The 24876-nt window shown below is 37.6% G+C and overlaps 1 protein-coding gene across 2 annotated transcripts in view; it reads right to left on the bottom strand.

Annotated features, from left to right (window-relative positions):
• The window catches only part of CNTN4 (contactin 4), a 952644-nt gene that overhangs the window by 124700 nt on the left and 803068 nt on the right, over nucleotides 1-24876 (bottom strand). For both annotated transcript variants that reach the window (XM_025885702.2, XM_073901561.1), the window contains exons 11-13: nucleotides 17715-17851; nucleotides 14314-14443; nucleotides 141-291 (exon numbers count right to left, since the gene is read on the bottom strand). In XM_025885702.2, coding sequence (XP_025741487.1) covers nucleotides 141-291; nucleotides 14314-14443; nucleotides 17715-17851 — 418 coding nt within the window. The remainder of the gene's footprint in view (nucleotides 1-140; nucleotides 292-14313; nucleotides 14444-17714; nucleotides 17852-24876) is intronic.

The following is a 24876-nucleotide window of genomic DNA, read 5'->3' as shown; positions in this document are numbered from 1 at the left end:
CCTCTTCCAAAACTTCAGGTCTTTGATTAACATGTAGTCCACCAACAGCAGATAGTAAATTCCTCCCTCTAGAACTATTAATAACAGACAAATAAATTATTATAGATTAATCAACTATTAAAAATATCTCAAGATAGTACCTTTCATTTTCTCTTAATATGTCCCTTCCTTTCTTCCAGATGTAGACAGGTTTAGGAGAAGCTTTTGGCTTACACTCAATGACAACTTCACCTCCCACTTTGACAAGAGTTACTCTTTTTAAGAGGGTTCTCGAAAAATCCGGACCCACAGCTGCAAGAGAATACAGAAAATAAAATAATTATTATGGAAGAAAAAACCCCACTAGATCATGCTTTAGCCTCTTTCTTTCCACAGTGTATTTATTGTTGCCTTGGGCATCAAAGGGAAGAAATTAAATTTTTTCTAAAGTAAAAAGAGTAGTACTGTATGTTTTGATGTGTTTATTAAAAATTGAGGTATAATTTATATGTGGTAAAATGCACCAGTTTCAAGTGTACAGCTGATGAATTGGACATACCATACTATGAAGATCAAGGTATAGAACATTCCATCACTCTACTGAGGGACTATTAAAAATTATTTCACATTCAAATGAATAAAAATTTTAAAATTTCAGGGAAGCATAAGAAAAGACAAACAAGAAAATCCACAAGGCATTTTTCTGATTATGTAGGTTAAAGCATTTCCTCTTTGATAACAGTTTCTGTCTCTGCTCTGTCCCTTAGCACTCTGTGCATGTCTCCATGACAGAACATGCTGAAATGTCTATATCATCACCCCCTGAGCTTCTCCTTAAAAACAAGGGCTTTGTTCAGCTTTCTATTACCTTTGCCTAATGCAGTGCTTGGCTCATGCAGGATGAACTGGGGCTTGCTCTTAAAAAACTCAATTCCATGCTCACTATGAGTGTTCTAAAATTCATTTTATAACTCAGGCAGTTATATGAAAATAATGTTAAAGAATTATTGCTTTCCTGAAACAACAGATACATATATGTATCCTCTTGGAAGGAATTTAAAAGACGCCTTTCTGAAAAAAATCTTCATTTTCTTCTGAGTTAATTAAATTAATGTGATCTAGGATCTCTTTTGAGTAGGGATTCATCTCTTAGAATCTCAATTCCACTATATTTAAAATCCCTGACTCCCAGTTTGACCTAATAGAATTTAAGATTTTAGATCACGATGAATGTGAAATTTAAATACCACAAATTACTTAAAGGAGGACAGAAAGTGAGTGTGTATGTATGTGGGTAGGGAGAATGGGAGTCAATTTCTTAATTGCCACCAAACCAGGTACTAGTGATAAAAAAAAGAAACAAAAATAAGCTTCAGTGAAAGCAGGTTTAATTTTTATTAAGTGCTTTTGTTGTGGAAATATTTTCAGTAACTGTTTAGAAAGAACGAAAAGTGGGAAGGTTACTTTTTAAAGGGGTGATGCAATGTATGACTGGAGCTGGTTTTACTATGTGAAGATGAAATTAAGTAGTTTAGTAGGCAACTGATATCTTGATCTGTGTGCCTTGGATTCGTGAGGGGAGTCTACAGTTCAGAGCATAATTCTATAATGATAAGTGCAATTAATAAGTAACATGCAAGTTGTTACAGATGTTTCTGCTGTAATGAAATAAATGTATTCCTAGTATGATCTGCAAAATCACATAATAAAAATTATAGGATTATGAGAAAGATAGGGTCAGGACAGACCTACTCAATATTTATGTAACACCACACTAAAAAAAAAACAAAACACCCGATCACCTCTTGAATAAATATATTAGCATGATTAAAAAGACAAGTGAAATTCCTAATAAATACTACAAAAAATACAGGACGTGTGCGTGTGAAGACAGCTAGACTAAAGATAAGGACAAGTTGAGACTGCTAAACTCAAGCGAACAAGTAAAACAGGGAAGACTTTGAAACAAAATAAAATCTGCAGAAAGACTCAAGAGAACCATGCTATCAGTACTGTCATGTACATGGTCAGACTAAGCCAAGGGGAAGAATGTAGGTGAGGGGAATGGTGGCAACATAGTTTTGCCTCAGACAGTGTGGTGATCTGAGTTAGTGGGCTCTGTGTTTGATTGCTGCCATGTGTGAAATACATGAACAAAGCCAACATTTATGTTCTACTCGTGTTATTCCCCCATTGACCACTCCTATACATGTTAATGTGCAAAACAGAAAGGTTTCTGTAGCACAACAGACTCATTCTCATCTTAGGTAAACACCTGAAAATTGACACATTAATGTAAAAAAATCAAATTTCTATAAGTTTTTGAAAGAGTATTTTGTGAAAGAGTTACAAATCTGTATCATATAAAAATCCCTTCTTAAAACTGTATCTTTCTACACACACATTTTTATCACTTTAGGCAGACATTTTTCATCTGTTCAGGAGGAATTCGGCAATTGCATTTGAAATGAGTTTACATAAATCAAACTGTGCACAACACATGGGTGTATTTGTCAAAAAACTATATATTGCTTTTACGAGATTTGAAATAGCATGATATCAGCCACACAGAAGACAGAAAACACACCTTCCAGTTTCAGAAGCATTTTTACTATACTGTTTGTGTGCATATTATCTTGTGGATATCCTACCAATAAGAGTGATTTTGAATATCTTTCACTAAAAAAATGGAATTATAAATTCAAATCTTTTCCCTTTCTTTAATTTACTGAATTTACTTCTTTCGTTATTTAACCCTGCAAATCTATCAGCTTCCACATTAAGCTGCAGTGCTTTCTAGGACAAAATTTTCAAACCTTCATCAGTTTGTGAATACTTGACCCATTAATGGTTTTCTTAACATTCTGCCATTTTGTGACCATCTGTTGTACCTAAGATGCCCTTAAGTGTATGGAATGGAGTTTTTTCTGGTCTGTACCCTGTATTTAAGTGAAAGGAGCCTGTTAAATTTGACATTCACAGCGAAATTAGGTTTTAAAAGTTACTGGTAAGGTCCCCAGGAGAGCACTATTAGAACCCAACCTTTGCTGGCACTTAAAAATTTAGTACACATTGAGGGTGAAACTTCAGTAGGTTCTTAATAGCTCAGAAAAGGTAAAACCAATTGTCAAATTACCCACTTGTGTCTGAGAGTCGCTCAGATACTGGGGGTCCTCATTTGCTAAATCTAATGCACTTAGAAGATAATATTTCTTACATCAACTACTAGAGGGCACTGCTCTCTCAATGTTAGAATGAGTCATGTTATAAGACCTCTTCCATTTGGAAAATGTAACTTTTTATTACATATCAATGATCTTTAATCCATTAACATTACATGATCTATGAGAAGCATCCGGCTAAAAGAAGCTCTCTCTGTAATTCTCAACTGTTTGGTTTTACTGAATTAAATGACTCGTGGTCACATGTCAAGGGTATTTAAAGTGGCTAACAGAACCCTTGAAAACAAAAATTTTGTGACTTAGTGTCATTTCTCAAGAGAGAGAGCAAGGATGATAACTCCTTGACTAGATGTGCAGAGGGAGTCACATTTGGGAAATGTACGAGTGTGATTTTTATTATTGAAGAGGAAAGGATAATTCTGCATGCAGTTCGATTGCACTTGGTGAAACATCACTGGCAACATTGCCAGTGGATGGAGACTATTCAGTTTGGCCCTTTTAGAAGTTCAGAAGTCCAGATTATTTTAAACTTTATCTATTATCTTTAACTATTAGCTCATCATTCTATAAAAATAAACCTAGGGTTAATGCGTTCATTCACATGTTTTCACCACTGCAGAGATAATGCTGGTATCTGAGTTTAAAACCCCAAGGTTCTTCTGGCTTGCTGGGTAGATAACTAGAAGGCTGGTTGCAGTGGGAATCTTCTTTCTAGGTCCATCATTTCAGAATGGTGGATGCAAAATCAGCCCTCTCTAACCAGGGATGATATTCACAACAAAACTCTGAAGTAAGATTTTTCTATTCTACTACCAGCACAATGTGTCCCTTCTAAGTTCCTCATACCTGTGCCCTGCTTGTTGTGGTTGAATTCATTGAATGCCCTGCTTACCCGGGTCTCGTTCTACCATGATAGTTCCCGCTCCTTTGGGAAGGTTATTGTAAAACAAAAGTAATCATATTTATAGTCACAAGGTTGTTTCGAAGAACAGATGAAATAATACATGTATTGTCTATTAAGTACTTAGCCCAATATTTGCTTCATACCTACTCCTCCTCTCTGCTATCTCTACCACCACCACCACCATTATGAGGGGACTTTATGCTGAAATATAAGAGCACTTTTTAGAGCCAAATAAATTCATCTTGGTTTAAACAATTTTTTTTATTTTGAAAGAATTATAGATGTACGGTTACAAAGATAGAGAGGTCCTGTATATTTCACTTAGTTTCTCCCAGTGATTATACCCTCCCTGAGCATGATACAATATCAAAATAAGGGAAGTGATCATTGGTACAATGTGCGTCTTTAGTTCTATGATTTTATCACATATGCAGACTTGAATAACTACTGCTGAAATCAAGAACGGAAGTATTCCATCATCACAAAGATTTCTCTTTTGCAACCCTTTTAAAGCCACATCCAGCTCCCTCCTGCCAAATTCTCCCTAATGCCTAGAAACCACTAATCTATTCTCCATCTCTATAGTTTTGTCATTTGGGGAGAATATTTTAGATACAGAATTGCATAGTATGTGACCTTTTGAGTTTTTTTTTTTACTCAGCTTAATGCTCTTGAGATCCATCTGAGTTTTGTGTGTCAACAATTTGTTCTTTTTTTTTTTTTTTTTTTTTTTTTGTGGTGTTGTGGTTTCTCTCATTTTTGTTTTTTATGAATTTTTTTTTTTTTTTTTTTTTTTTTTTTTTTGCAGAGTAGTGGTATCTCATCCATTCAGATATAGATGAAAATAGTTCCTTAATGTTGGCATTTCAGGCACTATAGTAACTGACAAATACTTCTGAGCACAGGAACCATTTCAAGATCTCTCAACACTTTCTCTGCCAACAAGTATGATCAGGCTTAGCCTTTTTCTTTTTATAAAAGGTTTGAAAAGCCAAAAATTAATTGTGGAGACTTGGGTGGCAAGTTTTTTTCTTATTCCAAGAAAAACATTTTAAAGCCATTTTAAAACATTATATCTTATCTAGTAATTAACATGTTGACTAACAATCATTCTTACATGTTTTAAGAGCTTCAGCTGCTAAACCCTTGTTAACCACCTTTGAGCTACCCTATTTAAGATAGTATGCATTTTTGAATATCTGTAATCACTTTGACCTCCTTATATCAGTTCAAATTAGTAAGATTTTATTACATTTGGCACAATGTCTTAAACCGTCATACAGATCCAGGTCTTTGGTTAGACAAGTAGTGTATAGTATTTTAATGCCTTATATGATTGTAACTTTAAGAGATAGAAATGTTTGTTGAATGAACAAAAGAGAGTCATTAGAATGTGGTAGAGAGAATCCTAGAATTTCAGTGGTTAAGACATGGTAGCATTTGTTATTAGCGATCATTATATCATCAGTGCCTTGAAGGCAGAAGCTATGTATTATGGATCTGTATATCCCTTACCGAGCCTAGTGTTTGGCACAAAGTAGATGTTTAATCAGTATTTGTTGAATAAACATATGTTGTAGAAGAGAACTCAGAATTCATTTTAAAATAGGAAATTCTCTTCGCCTGGATGCCACATCCCTTTCTTCCCTCCAAGTGGGGTTGTAGATGGCTTCTTGGACTTCCTGGCCTGTATAACAGGATACTCCATTCTTTCTGGAGTTGGGCCTTAGTATAATGAAGTAGAATTACCCAAGAAAAATAATCTGGGCTGTTTATACTCTTAAACTACTCTGAAACCATCTGGTGTGATGGCAGATTAAGAAATGACTCTCAAAACAAAACACCAAAGAACTTAACTTTTAGTGCTCCCCAATTTCTATGGTGTAAATATTTCCATCATGGCCAATTTCAAGTTACCCACAAGAAGTCAATGAATACTGAGCTGAGAAGGATACAACACTCAGCTACTGTAAGTAGGAGGTAGCTCCAAGAAATAACTTCCTTTCCCCACTTCCCCCAAACACACTCTTAAGGGACAGTAACAGGTCAAGTAGGCCCTGGGAATTCAGCTTTCTCCAGTTTTGAGTCTTTCTATGAAGCAGTACCATGGTGTCCTCTTTCCTACCCAGGCACTCTCAAACAACCAACCCAGGGCTGGGAAGATAAGAATTTTGACACCCTTGCATTTCCTTTGATTGTTTTATTTTGTTCCCTAAGACTCTGTGAGTCAAGGTATCACAGTAGTCTTAAGAGCTTCAGTCATACATGCCCTGCCCTAGACATGCAGGCTCAAGATAAACCTTCAGTGTGGATAAGCAATGTTTATGTTATCCAGCAGTGACTGATTTCTTGCTTATCATGTTCCCTCCAAAACTCCTTACTGAAGGGGTTTTAGCATGGAAAGAGAACACAGATTTTGCCTCTGTGCTATGCTCACTTTCAACCACATTCAAAAGGCTTCATTAAAAGCAACCTACCTTATATGAGGTATAAAATTAATTCCTTCAGGAACCTAGAAGAACCACTGTCTGCTGATGTTGAAAAAAAAAAAAGCTGGAATGTTGCTTGTGCCAATGTTTTATTTCTGGTAGAAATTGTCTCACATGATTGACAGAGCTTCTGTCAATACTGGGTTCAATAATGGAAACATGGATTAACTGTATGTACAGTGGTGATAAAGAGAGAACAGCCTAGTCATTATTCTGCTTTCCAACTCCCACTGGCTTTTGTAAGTTAGAAAGCTACTCTGCTCTGATAGCTTAAGATTGGGTACCAAAGGGATTTACAAAGCAGATTCCAGACCTGTGGCACCTAAAGTGAACTGATTGTAGGAATCACCTAGATGAGCTTATTAAGTGTATATATACATCCTAAACTCTACCCACCAGGGGAGGGACCTGAGAATTTACAATTTTTTTAATTTTTGCCACTGAAAATGTGATCCCCAAGGCAGAAGCATTGGTGATCACCTGGGAACTTGTTAGAAATGCAGAATTTCAGGCTCTATCCAGGACTTGAAATCAGAATCTAAATTTAACAAGGTCCCTAAGTAATTTATGCATGCATAAAAGTTTGAAAATCACTGTTAAATCCTCTTGAACACTAATTCTAATATGTTCTGAACTACCAAAATAGAATCTATTTGTTGCTAGAAGGTGGTAGAAGGGAAAAATTACTTTATTTCATTTATTTATTGATTCACTAATTCAGAAAGACTTGTGTAGATAATGGTAAAAGATAAAAAGTAACAAATGCATTTAGAATATGGCTAAAGTCAAATACCGAAGGGTAAGAAACAATCTTACTAGACTTGGTACAAAAGAGTGAACTTTTGGAAGCCAAAGCAGACATGTCAATATGGTAGGCAGAAGGAAGAAGAAGAGTATAATTTCTCACTGGTGGGTAAAAGGAAACATGTAATTTTGCTAAAAGATTTAAACTTTCTTCCTGGTTCTACAATGTAAGAGAATTTATTGGATATCTATTTAGGTAAAGAACTGTGGACTTCTGGGGGTGCCTGGGTGGCTCAGTAGGTTAAGAGACCAACTCCTTTTTTTTTTTTTAAGATTTTTTTAATTTATTTGAGAGAGAGAGAGAGAGGGAGAGAGCCTGAGCGAGCGTACAAGTGGCAGAAGGGGCAGTGGGAAAGGGAGAGAGAGAAGCTGACTCCTTGCTGAGCAGGGAGCCTGATGCAGGACTCAATGTGGGACTCAATCCCAGAACCCTGGGATCATGACCTGAGCTGAAGGCAGATGCTTGACTGACTGAGCCACCCAGGTGTGCCTCAACCAGCTCTTGATTTCAGCTCAGGTCATGATCTCAGGCCTCACATCAGGCTCCACACTGTGTGGAGCCTGCATAAGATTCTCTCTCTCCCTCTGACCCTCCTCTCTGCCCCCTAAAAAAAAAAAACCCAAAAAACAAAGAACTGTGGACTTGTGAATGAATAATGCTTCACAGCAGTTTTACAGAAGACTGAGAGATTTTAGTATTAGGATAATATATGATATCACTGCTCAGTTATACCTTGGGCTGCATTCCTGAGTTAGATTTTAAATTCCAGCTCAGTGAAGACATTTTCTTGGGTGAACTCATAATAATGAATTGTCATAGTATTTACCCCTCAGATTTCAAAGTCTCCCTTCAGTTGGCTTTTTAAACTAAACTCTATGCCCAACATAGGGCCTGAACTTAGAACCCTGAGATCAAGAGTCGCATGTTCTACTGACTGAGACAGCTAGGTTCCCCTCCCTTCAGTTGGCTTTAAGCCACTAGAGTCATGCCAACTAACATCTTAGCCCAGTCTTCACATGGCAGTCTGTGAAGTCTCTCTGTATGTCTAATCCTACTCACCATCTTGGTGAAATGGGGCCTTCAGCCATGGGGGGGATGTCTGATGCCTGATATTTCTCTTCTACAGGAGGACTTCAGATTCATAGGCTTGATCCAAATTAGAAGATTTGCTAGGTAGATTGTATTCAGCTTAAACACACACAGACACACTCACTGGGATAAATTTCCTGTTTTAGGATAGTGGTTCTCAAAAGTATGATCATAGACCAGCAGCATCAGCATTACCCAGGAACTTGTTTGAAATGCAGCTTCCCAGGCCCCACCCCAGCTACTATATCAGAAATTCTGGGGGTAGGACTCAGCAATCTGTGTTTGAACAAGTCCTTCAGGTGATTCTGGTGCATAGCAAAGTCTGAGAATACCTTTGAAAAAGTAATGGCCTTCTGATCTGATCAATTAGAGCAGTAGTTTCCAAACTGCTGTTCACTGGACTCACACTTGGGTCCCATGTCCAGAGATTGAATTAGTTGATATGGAGGATGGTAGAGCATCAGGATATTAAAAACCTCCCCAGATGATCGTCATCAGCAAAATTTGAGAATCACAGAAATGGGGTTTGCCGGTAATATGGAGGCTGCCTACAAGATTTTGGCATGGATACTAGTTAACAACAACAAAACACTTCTGATACAGCTACAAATACTTCTAGGCTTTAAAAAAGCTTTCACATGGGACCTCTTAGTTTTGGCAGTAAGCTGAAAAATAGCATTTTACCAATAAAGAAAGGCTTAGTGATTTGTTAAAAATACCAGATTGTAATTTGAGATCCAAGCACACAGCTTTCCTGTTTCAGGTCAGTTTTAGTAAAGCTCCTGCCTAGATGACTACATTTGGGTAAGAAAGGCTCTTGTCTTCTCACTGGATGCTGATCACACTTAGCACGGTTGATTATTTTGTAATCTGGCTCAACGAGGCAGCTGAGAAATCAGACTCAGATGCAGATGAGCACTTGTGAAAACCCCTGTGAAATAACTTTTAGCTTAGCCTTAATGTTTTCCTCATTTGAGAGCCAATCATCTGGATAAATGCCAAATTAACCAAATAATTGCTCAAGCCTGCACCTCACTTTAATTGGACCATCAGCTCCTTAATGGTATTTGAGCATCCTTCCAGGGTCAGATGTCCTCTACCACACAGGCCAGGGGAATCCTCACAATTTGGAAGCATCAGACAGAAACTCCTCAGGGCAGAAACTATTTCTGTTCCATTATACAGTCCTGGTAAAGTCAGGTCATAGTCAAAAGACCTACTTGCTCTTCAAGATAGTTCATCCCATTTCAAAATCAAAGATACTGTAGTAAACTAGTCACACTCCCCATTATGATCCAGGTAAATTGGACAAAATAACAAAGTACCTTGCTTGGTCTGGTACAATTACTTGTCCTCTGTAGAGAATGCTGTTGGCACCCTCACACAGATTTTTTCTGGCCCTACCTGCTCTGAGTGTTGGCTGCTTACTGCCTCCAGCTGCCCCCTTCCCTGGGAAATTGGGAGGTTTTGCATCACCACCCCAACCCCTATTGCCACTGCCACTACCACCTAAGGGGCAGCCCAATGATGGACTGATAAACAGAGACTATAGAAAAGGCTATGCTCCTTGCTTCAGGTGGGAACAACCCTGGGATGCAGTTTATGATCCAGATATTCCTCTCTAGCATGAGATATAGGCTAGACCATGACCTTGGTCCACTCCCCACCCACCCCTTCCCTATCTTGCTTTCTTTTATAGGCTTTTCCCTAGAGAACACTCCTGTAGTGGCTCAGAGGTACCTCAATCCCTGCTTCTGGTTTTGGGACCTTAGTTGTGCTCTGTCCTTAGCCCATGATTACATATACAGCATAAGCATTCTAACTGGAGCATCACAGAAAATCTCAAGGTTGGTGATTCAACCAGCAGTCCCCATCATCAATATGATCATCTAAGTGGACACCAATACTAAACATCAGTAGAAAGGTTGCAGTAGAAAATTTAAATATTTACCAACAAGATACTTAGTTTTTTTAAAAGTTAGGTTTTTTAGAGGATCCAAGTTCCCCACGATTATCAGACTTTATTCACCCTAAATTCAACACATCTTCATGAGTGGGAAAGAAGGATGGAATGATGGTATCACCCAGGGAATTGTACAGCACCCTAGGGATGTCCATAGGAGTACATCACACACTCAACCTCTTCCACAACATAGGTTAATACAGGAGAAAAAGTATGGGAACAGATGCCTTGAGGAACACTAAGCTATCAGTGGTGATAGGTCAGTCACAAACAAGGACATTTCTATTTGATATACTCAAAACCAGGCCTAGTCTAATAGACTGACCTCAAGGTAAAAGTCTATGTTATTCTCCCATCCAGTGAGTAAATCACCCATCACCCATGTTAATTATTTAGCAGTTTCAATCCATTAAATATAGATATGTTACATACACATTAAATACTCAGAACACATAAAACAAGACCAAGGGAAAAGCCTCTTAAATATGTGCTTCCTAACCATCTTTTATTCATGACTCTTGGGTTATTACCTAGCATGAAAGGGAATCTCCTCTCTAGCACTGGGGGATCCTGGTAGTTGATCAATAGTTGGAAGCAACATTATTTTTTCCTTCCTGATAATAAAGTATATTGTTTTCATTGTGTTTCTTTATTCAATTCAAATTCACCATGATTCTAAGAAAGGTAAAAACAAATCAATTATTTGACCCCAAAGAGTCAAACTATTACTATTCTTCAAGAAACAAAGTGACTTGCAGAATACAATCATAGCTTACCCAAGTGAACCAATATTAATTTATGTGTATTTTTAAATAGTGAAATGTCTTCTCCGTCATTCACTTAAAATGAACTCCAGGGATTTACTCGTTCCACACTTAACTGTCCTTCAATTCACTTAGAGTATATTAATATGATTTTTTTGGAAGTAAAATGGGACATTAAAGGAGGAATTTCTAAGCCTGTTATTTAAGATTCTCTAAAATTGGTTCTCGATTAATTTTTTCCAATCTATTTTAAACTTTGCCCATATACTTTATATATTTGAATTAAAAATTTTAAAACATTCAGGATTCTCTATGTGCAAGAAACCGTCCAAATGTTTTATGACTTTGAGCCTTTGTTAGGCCATTTCACTCTGATCTGGAATATTTCTGGTCCTTTTTTCTGTCTGTCCAAATATAAATCACTGTTCAAGGCTCAGCTGACCAGCCCAGTCCATTAGCCAAACTCTCTTTCCTGAATTCCTGGAAGCCTTACTATTTTTACCACTGTTTGTCCTGTATCATTTACTGACATGTCATATTGTTCTCATATTCAACATGTTTGAAATCAGAATGGTTAAATAATTTCTCAGGCATTTTCCTCTTATCTTCATTGCTCTGGCTTGCTGACCTTAAGAAAGGACTCAGATCAAGAATTCATTTGGAATTAGTTCCAGTTGGAAATGATTTGAAATAAAACTCCGTAAAAGATGGAGCAATGATTCTCAACTCACAGGTCTTGAACCCCAGGTAGGGGGAGGGGACAGGGTCTGGAAAAGCGTCCCTTTCCCGGAAGGGTGGGAGGAGTTGTTTTATGCTGTTACATTTTATCAGCAAGTAAGGGTACATACACACATCTACACACATCTCATATACACTGTTATTTTCAGCTGTGGGTAGATGCCCTAGATAAAAATCATTTGATAGTCTTTCTCATTTCTAGCTCTGCTTTTAGGACTTTAGATATTCTGTCTCGTTACCCCATAATCATATCCATGATTTACAGTCATTTGTTACTATCAAATTTTCTTATTTTAACAAAGGGACCTACTGAATCTTTTTTTCTTTTCTTTTCTTTTCTAAGAATCTTTTTAAAATTATAATGGGGTTCCCAGAGCTGTAAATTGGCAAGAACCCACCTAGAGGGTTTTAGGACAATGTGATTCATTCAGTAGGCTATTCAACCTCAGTTTTTGCTCTTCTTATAACTAGTTGACAATACTGTTTAATAGAGAACACACTTCTTTTTGCAGAAAATCTTAAGTAATCTACCAAGCTGAATTGTGCTCCAAAAGAGTCAGTTACAATAAGCAATAATCAGATCCAACCTGGACAGGGTGGAACCATTGTACTTGTCCCAGAGAAAGTTGGAATTATTGTTCCCAACACTTACAGTGTGAGAGGTATGTGCTTAGGCTTTCAAAAAGGTCATGCTTACAGTAGGGCCAAGCCAGGGTGATGATTATTCTAGGAGCACAGAATGTTCTTCTGCCTCTTTGAAATAGGCTGTAGGGCCATGAACTCTCACATAGTCTTGTCTTTTTTGGGATGTTGGTTCAAGCTAAAGAACTTGGTGAGAAGAACAGTCATAGAAGCTTCCCCTTCCTTTTTTAATTTGCACAGGGAAGAAGTACATTCATCAAGCTCTACATGCTAGGCATCAAAAAGTGCCTTGCAGAAGAAAAAAGTCAAGACTCTAAACTGGGAAAATCATTGGATTTATGGAATCAGCTCCCTTTGTGCGCTGCTTTTCTCTTATTCATAATCTTTTTATTATGCTCTCCCTAAGAACTACTGCTTAGGTACTTTAGGTAAATTCTGAATTCAGAGTGAAGATTTTTTTATATGACACAAGCAAATTGATAGCCTAGACGTTTTTTTTTTCTTTAAATGACCATAGGTTTCCCAATTCACTTAAATTATACTTTCAATTATTTATTTGCTTAACTCATAATTTGTTTTTTATTTTTTAAAAAAATATTTATTTTTTTTTAGAGAGACAGAGAGTGCAAGAGTGGGGAGAGGGGCAGAGGGAAAGCGAGAGAATCTCAAGGAAACTCCCTGCTGAATACAGAGCCAGACTTGGGGCTCCATCCCATGACTCCAAGATCACGACCTAAGCTGAAATCAAGAGTTCGACGCTTAACCCACTGACCCACCTAGGTGCTGCAAATAATTTGTTTTTAAAAACAGTCTCTTAATTCTTCCATCACTTAACACATTCACTCATTCCTACACTCATTCAATATTTATTGAGTGCATATTCCACGTTTCACTATTGGATTAAGTCCTGAGACTAAAATGATGAGTTAAAGCAAATATGGTCCTTGACATCATGGGAAGTTAAGGTGCAATGGGAGAAAAAAAAAAACAAAACAGAAAAATCACATCAACAAATGTAAAACACAACTCTGGCATCTGTTATAAAGGATAATTAAAAGGCAATATAAAAATCTTTAAGAGGTGAAGTTGATCGAGGCATGGGGCCAGGTGTGACCTCCTGAGGAAGCAGCAATGGGAGATGGAGATGGAGAAAGAGAAGGAGCTGATGAAATGAAGAAGGGAAGGAAAAGCATTCCAAGAAGAAGGAACAGTATGTTCCAGCGGCCCCTGGAGGAAGAGAGGATGGTGAATGGTGAATATGCAGAACAACAAGGTCAATAGAGCTGAAGAGCAGGGGAAAAGGGGTCATAGGGTGAAAGAGGAAGCTGGAGAGGCAGACCACTTCTGTGTACTCTGGAAAGTTCAGATGCAGAAGAACAAGATGCACTCTGCCAGATGTTCAGAGGAACCTCTCCAAATCAAGTCAACTCATCTTCCATCCAAGCTGAAGTTGTTCGAAATCAGCACGATAGCAAGACTCCACAGCATTTCAGAAACTGCTCAATTTAGAAGAGTGGTCGACAGGGGAATAAAAATGGGTGCCCAGGGAACTGTGTTACCCACTGTAAGCATCAGTAGGGGCTGATTTAGAAAGTGGTTTCCTTGTATTGCTTGTAGAATGCATTACTTTCTTCTTGAGCAGTTTCTTTGGTCTAAAGATTTCTTTACCCCTTTTTAGGGGTGGGATTGAACAACATGCTTAGCAAAACATGTTAGTTTAGTGACTTTAAATTTTTTTTTTTCACTATAAAGACTCACCTATAACACTAAGCTCTGCGCTGGAAAAGATAACTCCGTGTTTATTCTCTGCCACACACTGATACATGCCAGCATCTGAAAGGTTCACTATTGTTATGTTGAGAGTTCCTTGCTCAATTTGAATTCTATCCTGTGAAAGAAAAGAGGAACACAAAACAGTGACCTTCTACAACGGAGACCTTAAGGCAATTTTGCTACATGCTATATCAAAGGGGCTTAATGAGAAGAAAATAGCCATCATATAAGCAATTTACATAACATGATCTATTGATCTGTCAACTAAATTTGTGGCAGGTCAGATGCTAAATGGAACAACCTTGTACATCAGTTGGTAAATGGAATTTAAATTGTAGGACTCTCTGGAGTTCTCATTGATTCAATAGTGAAACCATACAGATTAATATCCCCTCTAAATAGATGAACCTGAAATTTAAAAGGCTTTTTTTTACTCTGAGGCTTTGTGCAAACTGGGGGAGTGGGGTGGGGAATATAACCAAATTTACTGTTTAGGGTATTAAAACACTCAGATTATGAGCAGGCAACACTTTGAAGGTTAACAGAATTATAATCTTCTTGGAGAAGCTGAAACAAATATTTCATATTGGTTGAGGTTTACTAAAAAAAGGGTAGGTATTAGTAATTTAAGGTTCCCTTACTCTGTTGCTGTCAGTGGCATCATTTAAGCTTAGGACCATCTTCTGGTGGCCAATTGGAAGAAAGAAAAGTTAGTGTATTAAGCAAAAGACCATTCTCATTTGTCAGCCTGAGGATATATAACTTGCATTATCAATTTTCCTAAATCCCAGAAAAGATCTCCTCCTCCCCAGGAACCTGCCACTTAAAAGAAACAAAATAAAGACGTACTGGTTTTCTATTTGCCTTAGGGTTGTGATTTAGCTGGGCAGGCACTTTATTAGGCTTGATCAAATCTAGGTATCCATGTTCCCTCACATTAAATAATAGGGAGGAAATGCCTGTTATCTACCCTACACTGTAGTGGTTTGAGTTTGGCTTTTATAATTGGGAGAATCATGGAGCCAGCAGGAGCCCTTCCAGGGACAGGAGAGGAGTATGTGACAGGGCGACAGTCCCCTTTTGGCTTTGTGTGCACTGATGACCCACCATTGCTCACAGCAGGCACTTTTCACTAGGCTGCCTGCAGTGAAGGAAATCTGAGTATGAAAAACTGGCTCTCAACTTGGGGTCTGAGGAAAATGTCAAATTTCAGTGAACATTTGAGTTCAGCAGGAAAATACAAAAAAAAAAAAGTTAAATTGGACACAATTGTTCCTCATTCTAAGTTACTCCTCATCCTCCCCCTTGCTTCATTCCAAGCTCTTTGTCAGGGTCTGCTCCCTTAGAGGGGCATTCCTGTATTATATAAATGTCCCCTCTCTCATTGCAGATTTTTTAGTACCTTCTGGATGCTCTTTCAGAACCAAGGTACTTATTCTCTCAGCTGCTAAGTTTGATGACTGCTCACAGCTGGGTCTCTCTCTCTGTCTCTCTCTCTGGGAACTTCTCTTGGCTGAAAGAACTTCCCAAATTCAATGACTGGTCAGTGTAGGGGTACAAAGGCGGGCCCCCCTTTGCCTCAATTTGGGAACCGCTAAAGGACTTTCTGCTCCAGAGCGCCCCCTTGAAGGCTTCTTCTGGAACTGCACCACTGTTTAACCTCCCTCTGCCCAGTCTGGCTTCTCTGACTCCTTCACAGGTTAGGCTCTGAGAGCTTTCCCAGCATACCTCCTGAACGCAAAGCTCTGCTTCAGAGTCTGTTTTTAGAAAACACTCTCAAAGATGGAGCGTGACTAGTGAAGTATTTTCAAAGAGCATTTGAGCTTTTCTTCCTTTTATGCCATATCCCCTCCCCCACATCCCTTTTCCATAAGATCTTATTTTCCATATAACCGATTCTGAAAACCTTTTTCAGGCAAACTTTGGAATTTCTGAATCAGGCAGACATTTAATATTTGGATCCTGGCTCCCTTACTTACTAAGGATGGATGTGACCTCAGGCAACCTGCTCTGTTACGCCCATTTTACACACAACTCAGTTTCCTTGTCTGTTAATTGGGCATAGCAATAGAGCTTACCTCATAAGGTTCCTTGTGAATATCAGATGAGGCAATAGGTTTGAGGTGGCAAGATAGGTTAGCACTTGCTAAATGTTTGAGAAGCACACCTTCCAAATCCTTTAAAAATATTATTATAACCTATCATTTCCCCTGAATAGTCTGCATAGAGTTTTTATTTCCGTGGTTATATATTTCTAAAATTTCCATTTTATTCTTTTAAAAAGTCTATCTGCTTACCTCTTCAAAATATCTTCTGTATTTTCATGGACATGATTTCTTCATGTAACTCTTTCAGCACCCTAAACAGACTCATCCCTATTGCTTTGTTAGACTATCCTATAGGTTGGCCATCTTTCTAAAAAATAAATTTTTGCATATATTTTGGAAAATTGGTTTGTAGGCTTATTAGTGAAAAGGAGTTATTTGTCTTTATTCCCATTCAGTTTTGTGGCTCCTCTACCTGATTCCCTGGGCCAACAGTCCAGAAACAGATCTACTCATGGATTTTCTGAGGTCCTGATCTGTGAGGATACTCCAATTACTGCAGCTCTCATCCCAGAACCAGTGGGAGTCAGAGTCCAGGACTTTCCACCTCTCTTGCACCACAGTGTCCTATTATGCCAGGCAGGTAATAGGTTTGGCTACTTCTTTCACTGGATGGCAGCAGGTGGGGAAGATCCACACCCCAAGTCTTTACTGCAAGGATATTATATCCTGTCTCCAGAGACTATGTATTTTTTTTAAACCTGAGCTCTCAGGTACCAATGCCTGCTCTCAGGCCTACAGTCTGGTGCCTCCAGCCCAAGGGATCATTTTTGTTTTTGTTCTATTTCTGTTGCATTAGAGATGTGAATCTTACAATTGGATATGTCATTACTACATGTTTGGAGGTAGAGTGGGTGTTTTGAGGGTGATCATATTGGACATCACTTGTCCAGAAGTCTCCACAGACAGAAGAGAATAACAAAACCACATTGAGATAAGAATTTGTATGCTGAGAGGTCTTATTCTCTCTTATCTAGAACATATACAAATTTGTAACTTAGCACAATTACATGTTCCAGACTTTCTGCATAACTTTCCAATTGTACAACCAAAGATGTTAATTTGTGAAAACCAAAGATTCTGTACAGAAGAACAAGGCTGAAGAACTGGATTTATGTACAATTTCTATGCATCAATTGCATTCACTTCCATTTTTTCCACTATTAATAACATTTGGTTGCCTATTATTTGGAAACTCATCATTTTCCTCCTTCCGTAACAATGAGGACACATTAAAGATTACAGTCAATAGTATAACATAGTTATCATCAATTGGCTTACCTGAGTTAATAGAGGTTCACCATTTTTTAGCCACCTGTATGTAGGTTTGGGCCTTCCATTTGCTTTACATTCCCAAAAGACATTTTCTTCTATGGCCACGTGTATATCATTTATTTTTTGAATCCAATTAGGTTGAGCTATAGCAGTTCAGAAAGCAAAGAAAAGATGTACATTCAGTGTATGTTCAATCTATTTTTATCACATGCAATCAAGGGACAAAAGTAGGCTTAAAATAAAATTACTTTTCCAGATGTTTTGCAAATTACAAGACTGGGTAAGAGTTCAGGGGGTACTTTTAAAAGACAACCCACTCTATGTCCAACTTGGAATGTCCGGTTTTTGCAGCCCATGTGGCTGGTCTTTTAATTGTGAAAGGCAGAAAATAAAACTAGCATTGCCATATGGCCAAATTAACTGTCCCTCTCTGAATCATCTATTCTTTTTTTTTTTTTCCCTTTTTATAGGAGAAATATCCCCACATTGCCCCACCATTTTTGGCTCGGCTCATTCTTAGATATACACTACATTTCCCAGATTTCTTTGCAGTTAGAGGTAACTATGTGACTAATTTCAAGCTAAAGGTACCAGTGTGAAAGTAGTGAGAGCAACTTCCAGGTAGTTTACTGAAAGATACTTGTCCTGGACTCTCATTGTCCCATATCACTGATCGGGAAAAAAGTGACAACTGTAACAGCCTTGGGCTCAGAGAGAAAAGCTATGTAGGATAAAAATGCTGACTTACCAGTCTTGGACTTTGAATGACCTTGTAGAGCAAAGCTGCCCCACACCCACCAGCTGATTTTTGGGGAAATATGTGGGAGAAAAACTTTTTTAAGCCACTGTATTTTTGGGTCTCTCTGTTATAGCAGCTCAGTTTGTCCCCAATACACTTCACTCCTACACATTATATAGATAATTGTGCGACTTCTTTCTCCTTCTAGACTATATCATTGTTTATTATTGACTTATTTCATATTGATAGAATGTTATACACAAGAATATGGCTCCAGAATCTCAAATCTCTGAATGAGTCCTGATTTTTGCCAAAACTTTCTTAGGAAATCAAGTCTTGCCCACAGTCTAACAAGAATTCAAGACAGCACTTAACTCCCACATTGCCCACTGCCCTATACCATTCCCACCAACCTTTCTCATGCTTCAGTTGAAGTCACACTTTTTTCTCCTTGTTCTCAATAGAGATAAAGACACTCTTAGTTCCACATTCCATGTCTTCATAAATACCAAGACTTGCCTAAAGCATAATTCATGCTATTGTTAACTGTAATGGCAAATGTATTTAAGTAGAAGACCTTCAGCCCAAAGTTCATGCAGAAGAGAACCATGGCTATCGTTATGTAATGTTTTCTTCTCACAGGGCATTTCCATAGGGTAATGCCTACCAATAGAAACCTAATAGTTAGAATTGTTATCAGTATTTAATTAGAAGATGCTACTCAATATTCTTAACATGTCTCTTAGCTGACTTGACCTCAGTATCTTCATTTAGTAAGGCTTCAAATCATCTATAATTTAATTCAAAAGGAAATTACGAGTGTTGAGGCTAAGCTGTCTATCTTACCTACTTACTAATAAACAAAACTAGAAAAACACTCAAGTCACTTAACCAGCAGAGGTCTCTAAGTCCCTGAATAAATGTTGCTTTCTCCTTTTTTCATCTTCAAGCAACTGCATGTTTTTCAAGGAGCAAAACATAATTTTACAAATCCTCTACTGATGGGGATGATGCATTGCTGCATATGAGGGGAGGCTGAAAGGGTCGATTTTCAAAAAAAAACAAAGTTATAACATCAACAAGCACTAACTTGAACGGAAGGTTATAACCTTCATCCTTGAAAGAGCTGCAAGTCTGCCATTGTTCTATATCTTCCTGCTGCTAATGCAAAGGGAGCTCAAAAGGTAGATACCTTTTCTGTTCTCTGCTTGGAGAATTTGATGTGTAACCCTGATAGGGCTAATGGCAGTTGTGTGCCTGATTTCACATTCAACCTGCTGAATATTTACCCCCCACAGAGTCCACAAAAACAAAGCAAACAAGAAAAGCTACAGAAATCTATGTGGAATATTAATAGCTAAGCCAAACTTTTCAAAGAGACTGAGGGAAAAATAAATGGAAGGGCAAATGTAACTTATGAAGCAATGTAAAGTTGAAGTTCAAAAAGGAAACATCAAAACTACGGGTAGAGACTGAGATTTCAATGTCATAGATTTCCTGTAACACTTGGGCTTATTCATTGTTTTCTCTCAAAAATATAGAAAGCTGGAAGCAAAAACTTGCCATCACAAAAAAGGAGATGGGGCAGAGAAGGGAGGGTCTTTAGAGGATTATGAAAAGACCTTGCAAAGTTCTAACTAATTACTTTCATGGGTTCATTTTGTTTCTTCCAACAGGGCTATGGAGGTTAAGGTACTTGACAAGAATGTTCAATGGTAGTTATTTGTGCTGGCCAAGGTGAAATCACAAACTAATTCAGGAGTTGTGAGACATCATCAGGTGCTTTCTTTGTTTTTAAAGTAAAATTAATTCATAGAAGCCAAAACTGAAATGATAAAAACATATTCCTTTTGAAGTGAATACCTGGACAAGGACCCAGGATTAGGAAAAGAATATCATATTATATAAATGGCAAAGAATGAGATCATCTTTCTTTTTAACATGCCAGTTGCAGATCTATAGGGCAAAAGCCCACACAGTGAAGACTTCTGCTGCCACTCACTTAGACTGGATGAATCAGATCTAAGTGGGTGAGTTTCTTGTATCAAGTCCTGTGCTGAGTTTCTTGTATGTAGTCCTGTGTCTGATGGAAATTGTTTTTATCTCTCCATATCTTTTTGGGTCACCTAGTTCAAAGTACTTGAATAACAAATGGTCCATTTTAGTGCATGACAGAAAACATGGTTTCCCTGGGCAGGTGGGGTGGGTGGTGGCTAACACATATGGGCCCATGGTATTTACTCCTTAGTATCTAGATGCAACTACATTTTATGACGCCATGTCTAAATAATAACTTATTAATAATTCTCTTATTAAATCATCTATTTTGGTGATTCATGTTCTTTCAAGGTTTGAAATGGAGTAATCCCTTCTAAAACATAACAAGTCTTGTTCTCAAGCTACAAATTCAAATATAAGGTTAAATGATTGTTTTGGATTTGACCTGTGACACTGTTAGTCTCTTGGATAGATGAACAATTTTTTCATTTCAGTCTTTTGTGCAATAACTGCCAGAAATGACCTAAATCATTGTGTATTTCAGCCACTGGAATCATGCAAGCATCATATCCAATAAGAATTTATATTGCAGATGGACAGAATTTCAACTTAGTGGCCAAAAAATTCTCAGAGGTAACTAGATCTCTGATTCTCCAAAACCATAAATTTCTAATAGGAAGAAATGCCATCCTGAGCCTTAGAACTTAGAAATTTAAAAATGTAAAAGAAAGGATATGCTGGAGAAAAGCATTTAAATTACTACTGCAAAAATGACCCAGTAGCCATTTGAAATTATTTCTGGTTTCTTACACAGTCTTGTAGAAGATGAATCACCTCCAGGGAATGCAGAGGTTTGGCTAACAATGCTTCAGAAGTTTGTTGGTAGTGGGTTTTATGAACCTGAAAATAATTACATGGCTTCAATTTACCACCCATGTATTATATAGTTGCTTCCCAGATCTTTATCTCCAGCCTGGAAATTTGGATTGTTGACAGAATCACTGAGATGTTCTCATAATCTTCGCCTTGAATCCAATGTTCCCAGAACTGGTACTTGAACTATTAATTTTGAAATCTTACTGTAGAGAGTCTTTCAACTTATCCTTACAGTCTCCTTTTAAACCCTGACTTCCCATTTGCACAAGTCATTGAATGGAAAGACCAGCTTTACCAGAAATACTTGCATTGTGTTCTGAGGTAGGGTCCATATTTGATCTTCCTTCAGCTCTCATAATCTCCCATCCTCTGACTTCAGGCTCTTATCCACTCTACACACAACAGCAGGCAAGTACCCTAATATGGGGGTTTTCAAATTCAAGTCTGTGAAGCTCTGAGGGTTCTGGGGAGGTACTGTTTTCAACTAGAAAAGCTTTGCTTTGTTTTAAATATTGAGAATTTCATGTAAAAAAAAAAGGAACTTGATGATTAAACAACACATGCACTTTGAAAAATACTGTGCTGAAGCCATCTAAATCTTATTTTGTAAGAAGCAGCTTGGATTTGGAGCCTACAGATTGAAAGCTTGTTTTCTCATTTAAATTTAGGCAAGGTTGGACTCCACAGTGTCTGAAGTCTCTTCTAACTTTAATATGCTAAGTCTTTAGATTGCATCTTGAGCCAACTGAATTCTTGGATCTCCTGGGTTCACAGTTAATTTGTGGTTCACTCAGACACTCCTATTTAGGGTCTCTTTACCTCTATACTGCACTTTTGCCTCTAGCAATGGCAATACTATCAGGCCAACTCTCTCACAGGTAACAATGATAAACTCTGCACAAAAGATAAAAGCTGACTACTGGGAAGGCATACTGGAGGGCAACCAAGCACATTTCTATTAATAGGCATTCACTAATAAATACAACAGATATGACTGTAGGAAATAATCTGTGTGTGAGATAATGGACAGGATTTGTGAATGTGCTTTGCATGCTGTAAATGTTATACATACTAAGAGAACATTACCATCATTTCATATTTTTAGGCTAATATTTACAGTACTCTGTCATCTAGTTCTACCAAGTTCTCTTATTTTCCCTCCAATTATGCCCAGTGAACGCATAGCCCCTGTCAAATAGGGTCTTCTTTGTCCTCAAGTCCAATAAGCCAGTTCCTCCTCAAACTTTTGTTCTTACCACTTTGTGTTTTGGAATATGCTCTTCCACTTCATTCCTGACCTGTTTTTATTCTGAGGAAATACATCCCCCACGAAGCCTTCCTGATCTTCCAATTGTCGACCTTCTGAACACATACTGTTCATTTGGCACAAACAGCCCATTTTGTGCTATCACTTGTATTGTTTTTGTAAGGCCTCAACATTGGTTCATTAAGCCCACTTCTACCCAAGAAAACCAAGCTATTACTCTAGCCTAACATGGATTAATTTCCTTTTAATTTTCAACTTAATCACTACCTAGTAACTCTCAGAATCTGCTCTTATTGAATTGAATTTCTCCCTTTCTCCTTCCCCATCTACCTTCTGAGCAAAATACTACCATGCATTGACACTATGTAATTATGGAGTATCTCCTCAGTATGTTTATACATGTTATTTCTCAACCTCATAATAACCTGTAGGCTAAATAGAGTTATCCTCATTTTATAGATGAGACCCAGAAATATTAAGATCTCAATTCAGAAAGTGGTTCAGTTAGGATGCCCACACAGGTCTGCTTGCCTCCAACATCCATGCTCTATCTACAGGCTCTCAAAATATGTTCAACCATCATCAGTGATGATGGGAGCATTCTTTTGGACCTATATCTCTCAAAGTGTGGTCCCAGAACCACTGGGGTTCCCCAGGTGTCTTTCAGAGAGCCCATGAGATCTCTTCCTTCCAACTACCTATCTATATAAGACCAGATTTTCTTCATATACTTCAACCAAAACAATATATCATGATAGATTGACTAGAGAAGCACATATAAGAGTTCATCTTTCTTCTGTTAAGTCAGACATTAAAGAGATTTGCAAAAACATAAGCAATGTCCCTTTTTTCATTAATTTTTTTGGGAAAAATACAGTTTCTTAAAATATGTTAATTATGTTAACATGTGGTTATTTTAAAATCAAGAAATTACTAAATTAAATTCTCAGTTTTAGTTTCTAATATGGTATATATTGGTAGATATAACCCACATGAGCAAAAATTCTTTGGCATATTTAATAATTTTTAAAGGTGAAAGGGGTCTGAAACCAGAAGCGTGAGAACTCCCACTTTAGACAAGCACAGAAACTTGCAGATAAATGAATCTACTTATGTAAAACTTGCCACAAGTATATTTAAATAGTATTCCTTGCTGGATAAAATTTGTAATAGCACCTCTGCTTTCTATGGCAATACAGAGTGAGGGAATTGAATTGTATTTCAATATGTTGTCCTTGATATGACTTTTTCTTTCCTAATCTGAAACTTCTCTTAGGGTAAGGATCTCATGATCCTAGTCCTGTATCATTTCCCACTGGCCATCATTTATACTACGTTCTCTTGAAAAATTGCACCAAGCCATTTTATTGGAACTACCAAAGAGAAGGAAACAAAAATTGTTGACTTTAAGTAATACTGAGGGAAACTGAGACTCTTCATATCAGTTCTGTCCAGGACATTTAAGCAGACTGTTGCTCTACTGCAAAATTACCTTATTTGCTATGTTCATTTTTTGGTCACTATATGTCTTTTAAGCCACTTTGTAGGGCTGAATATTGTCTAGTGATCACATATACGTAGCATATCCAGGGGGAAATTAGTATGCTGTGAGGCATGATGCTTCTGTGTTCACTTATTGATGACCTTAGAGATACTCAAACATCGTTTGCAGAGTCATCAAGCCTACAGTTTTGCCATTCGAGCCAAAGGACTATAGCATACAAGGTCTAGACATACAACTGAATATGTAATTTGGAAAGGAAAATAAAAAGAGCTGTTTTGGACTCAATAATCAGGTTATTATTTTAGAAAATAGGAAGTGAGAAAGTCAACTGTTCATCTGGATGTTGTCATTTTATGATGCTGGTTGTGGAAATATGCAGAAAAAGTATCTGGATAATTAATGGATATCCCCCTTACCTACTGCATTAATATGTCTTCTTGGCAGGAAAAGTAACGTGAAGTATAACAGAAAGAGCAGCTCTAGTCATAGCCCTGATTCTCACTCACTGTATGATCTTGGGTAAGTTATTTTATGTCTCTGAGCTTTATTTTCTTTGCTTATAAAAATCAAAGGGTTGGACCCAATAGTTCCTTCCAGTTCAAACATGATAGGATTCTATGAATTATAGCCTGCTCAAATATTATACTCTCTATTTTATGGAAATATGATGATTGTACTCTTTTTTTAAATTTTTTAAAAATTTTATTATGTTATGTTAATCACCATACATTACATGTATGTAGTGTTCCATGATTCATTGTTTGTGTATAACACCCAGTGCTCC

Source organism: Callorhinus ursinus, unplaced genomic scaffold (genome assembly GCF_003265705.2).
Source record: "Callorhinus ursinus isolate GAN/ISIS: 27379988/994484 unplaced genomic scaffold, GSC_fseal_2.0 scaffold15, whole genome shotgun sequence".
In the NCBI taxonomy this organism is placed as follows: domain Eukaryota; kingdom Metazoa; phylum Chordata; class Mammalia; order Carnivora; family Otariidae; genus Callorhinus; species Callorhinus ursinus.
This window is presented reverse-complemented; position numbering and strand designations above follow the sequence as displayed.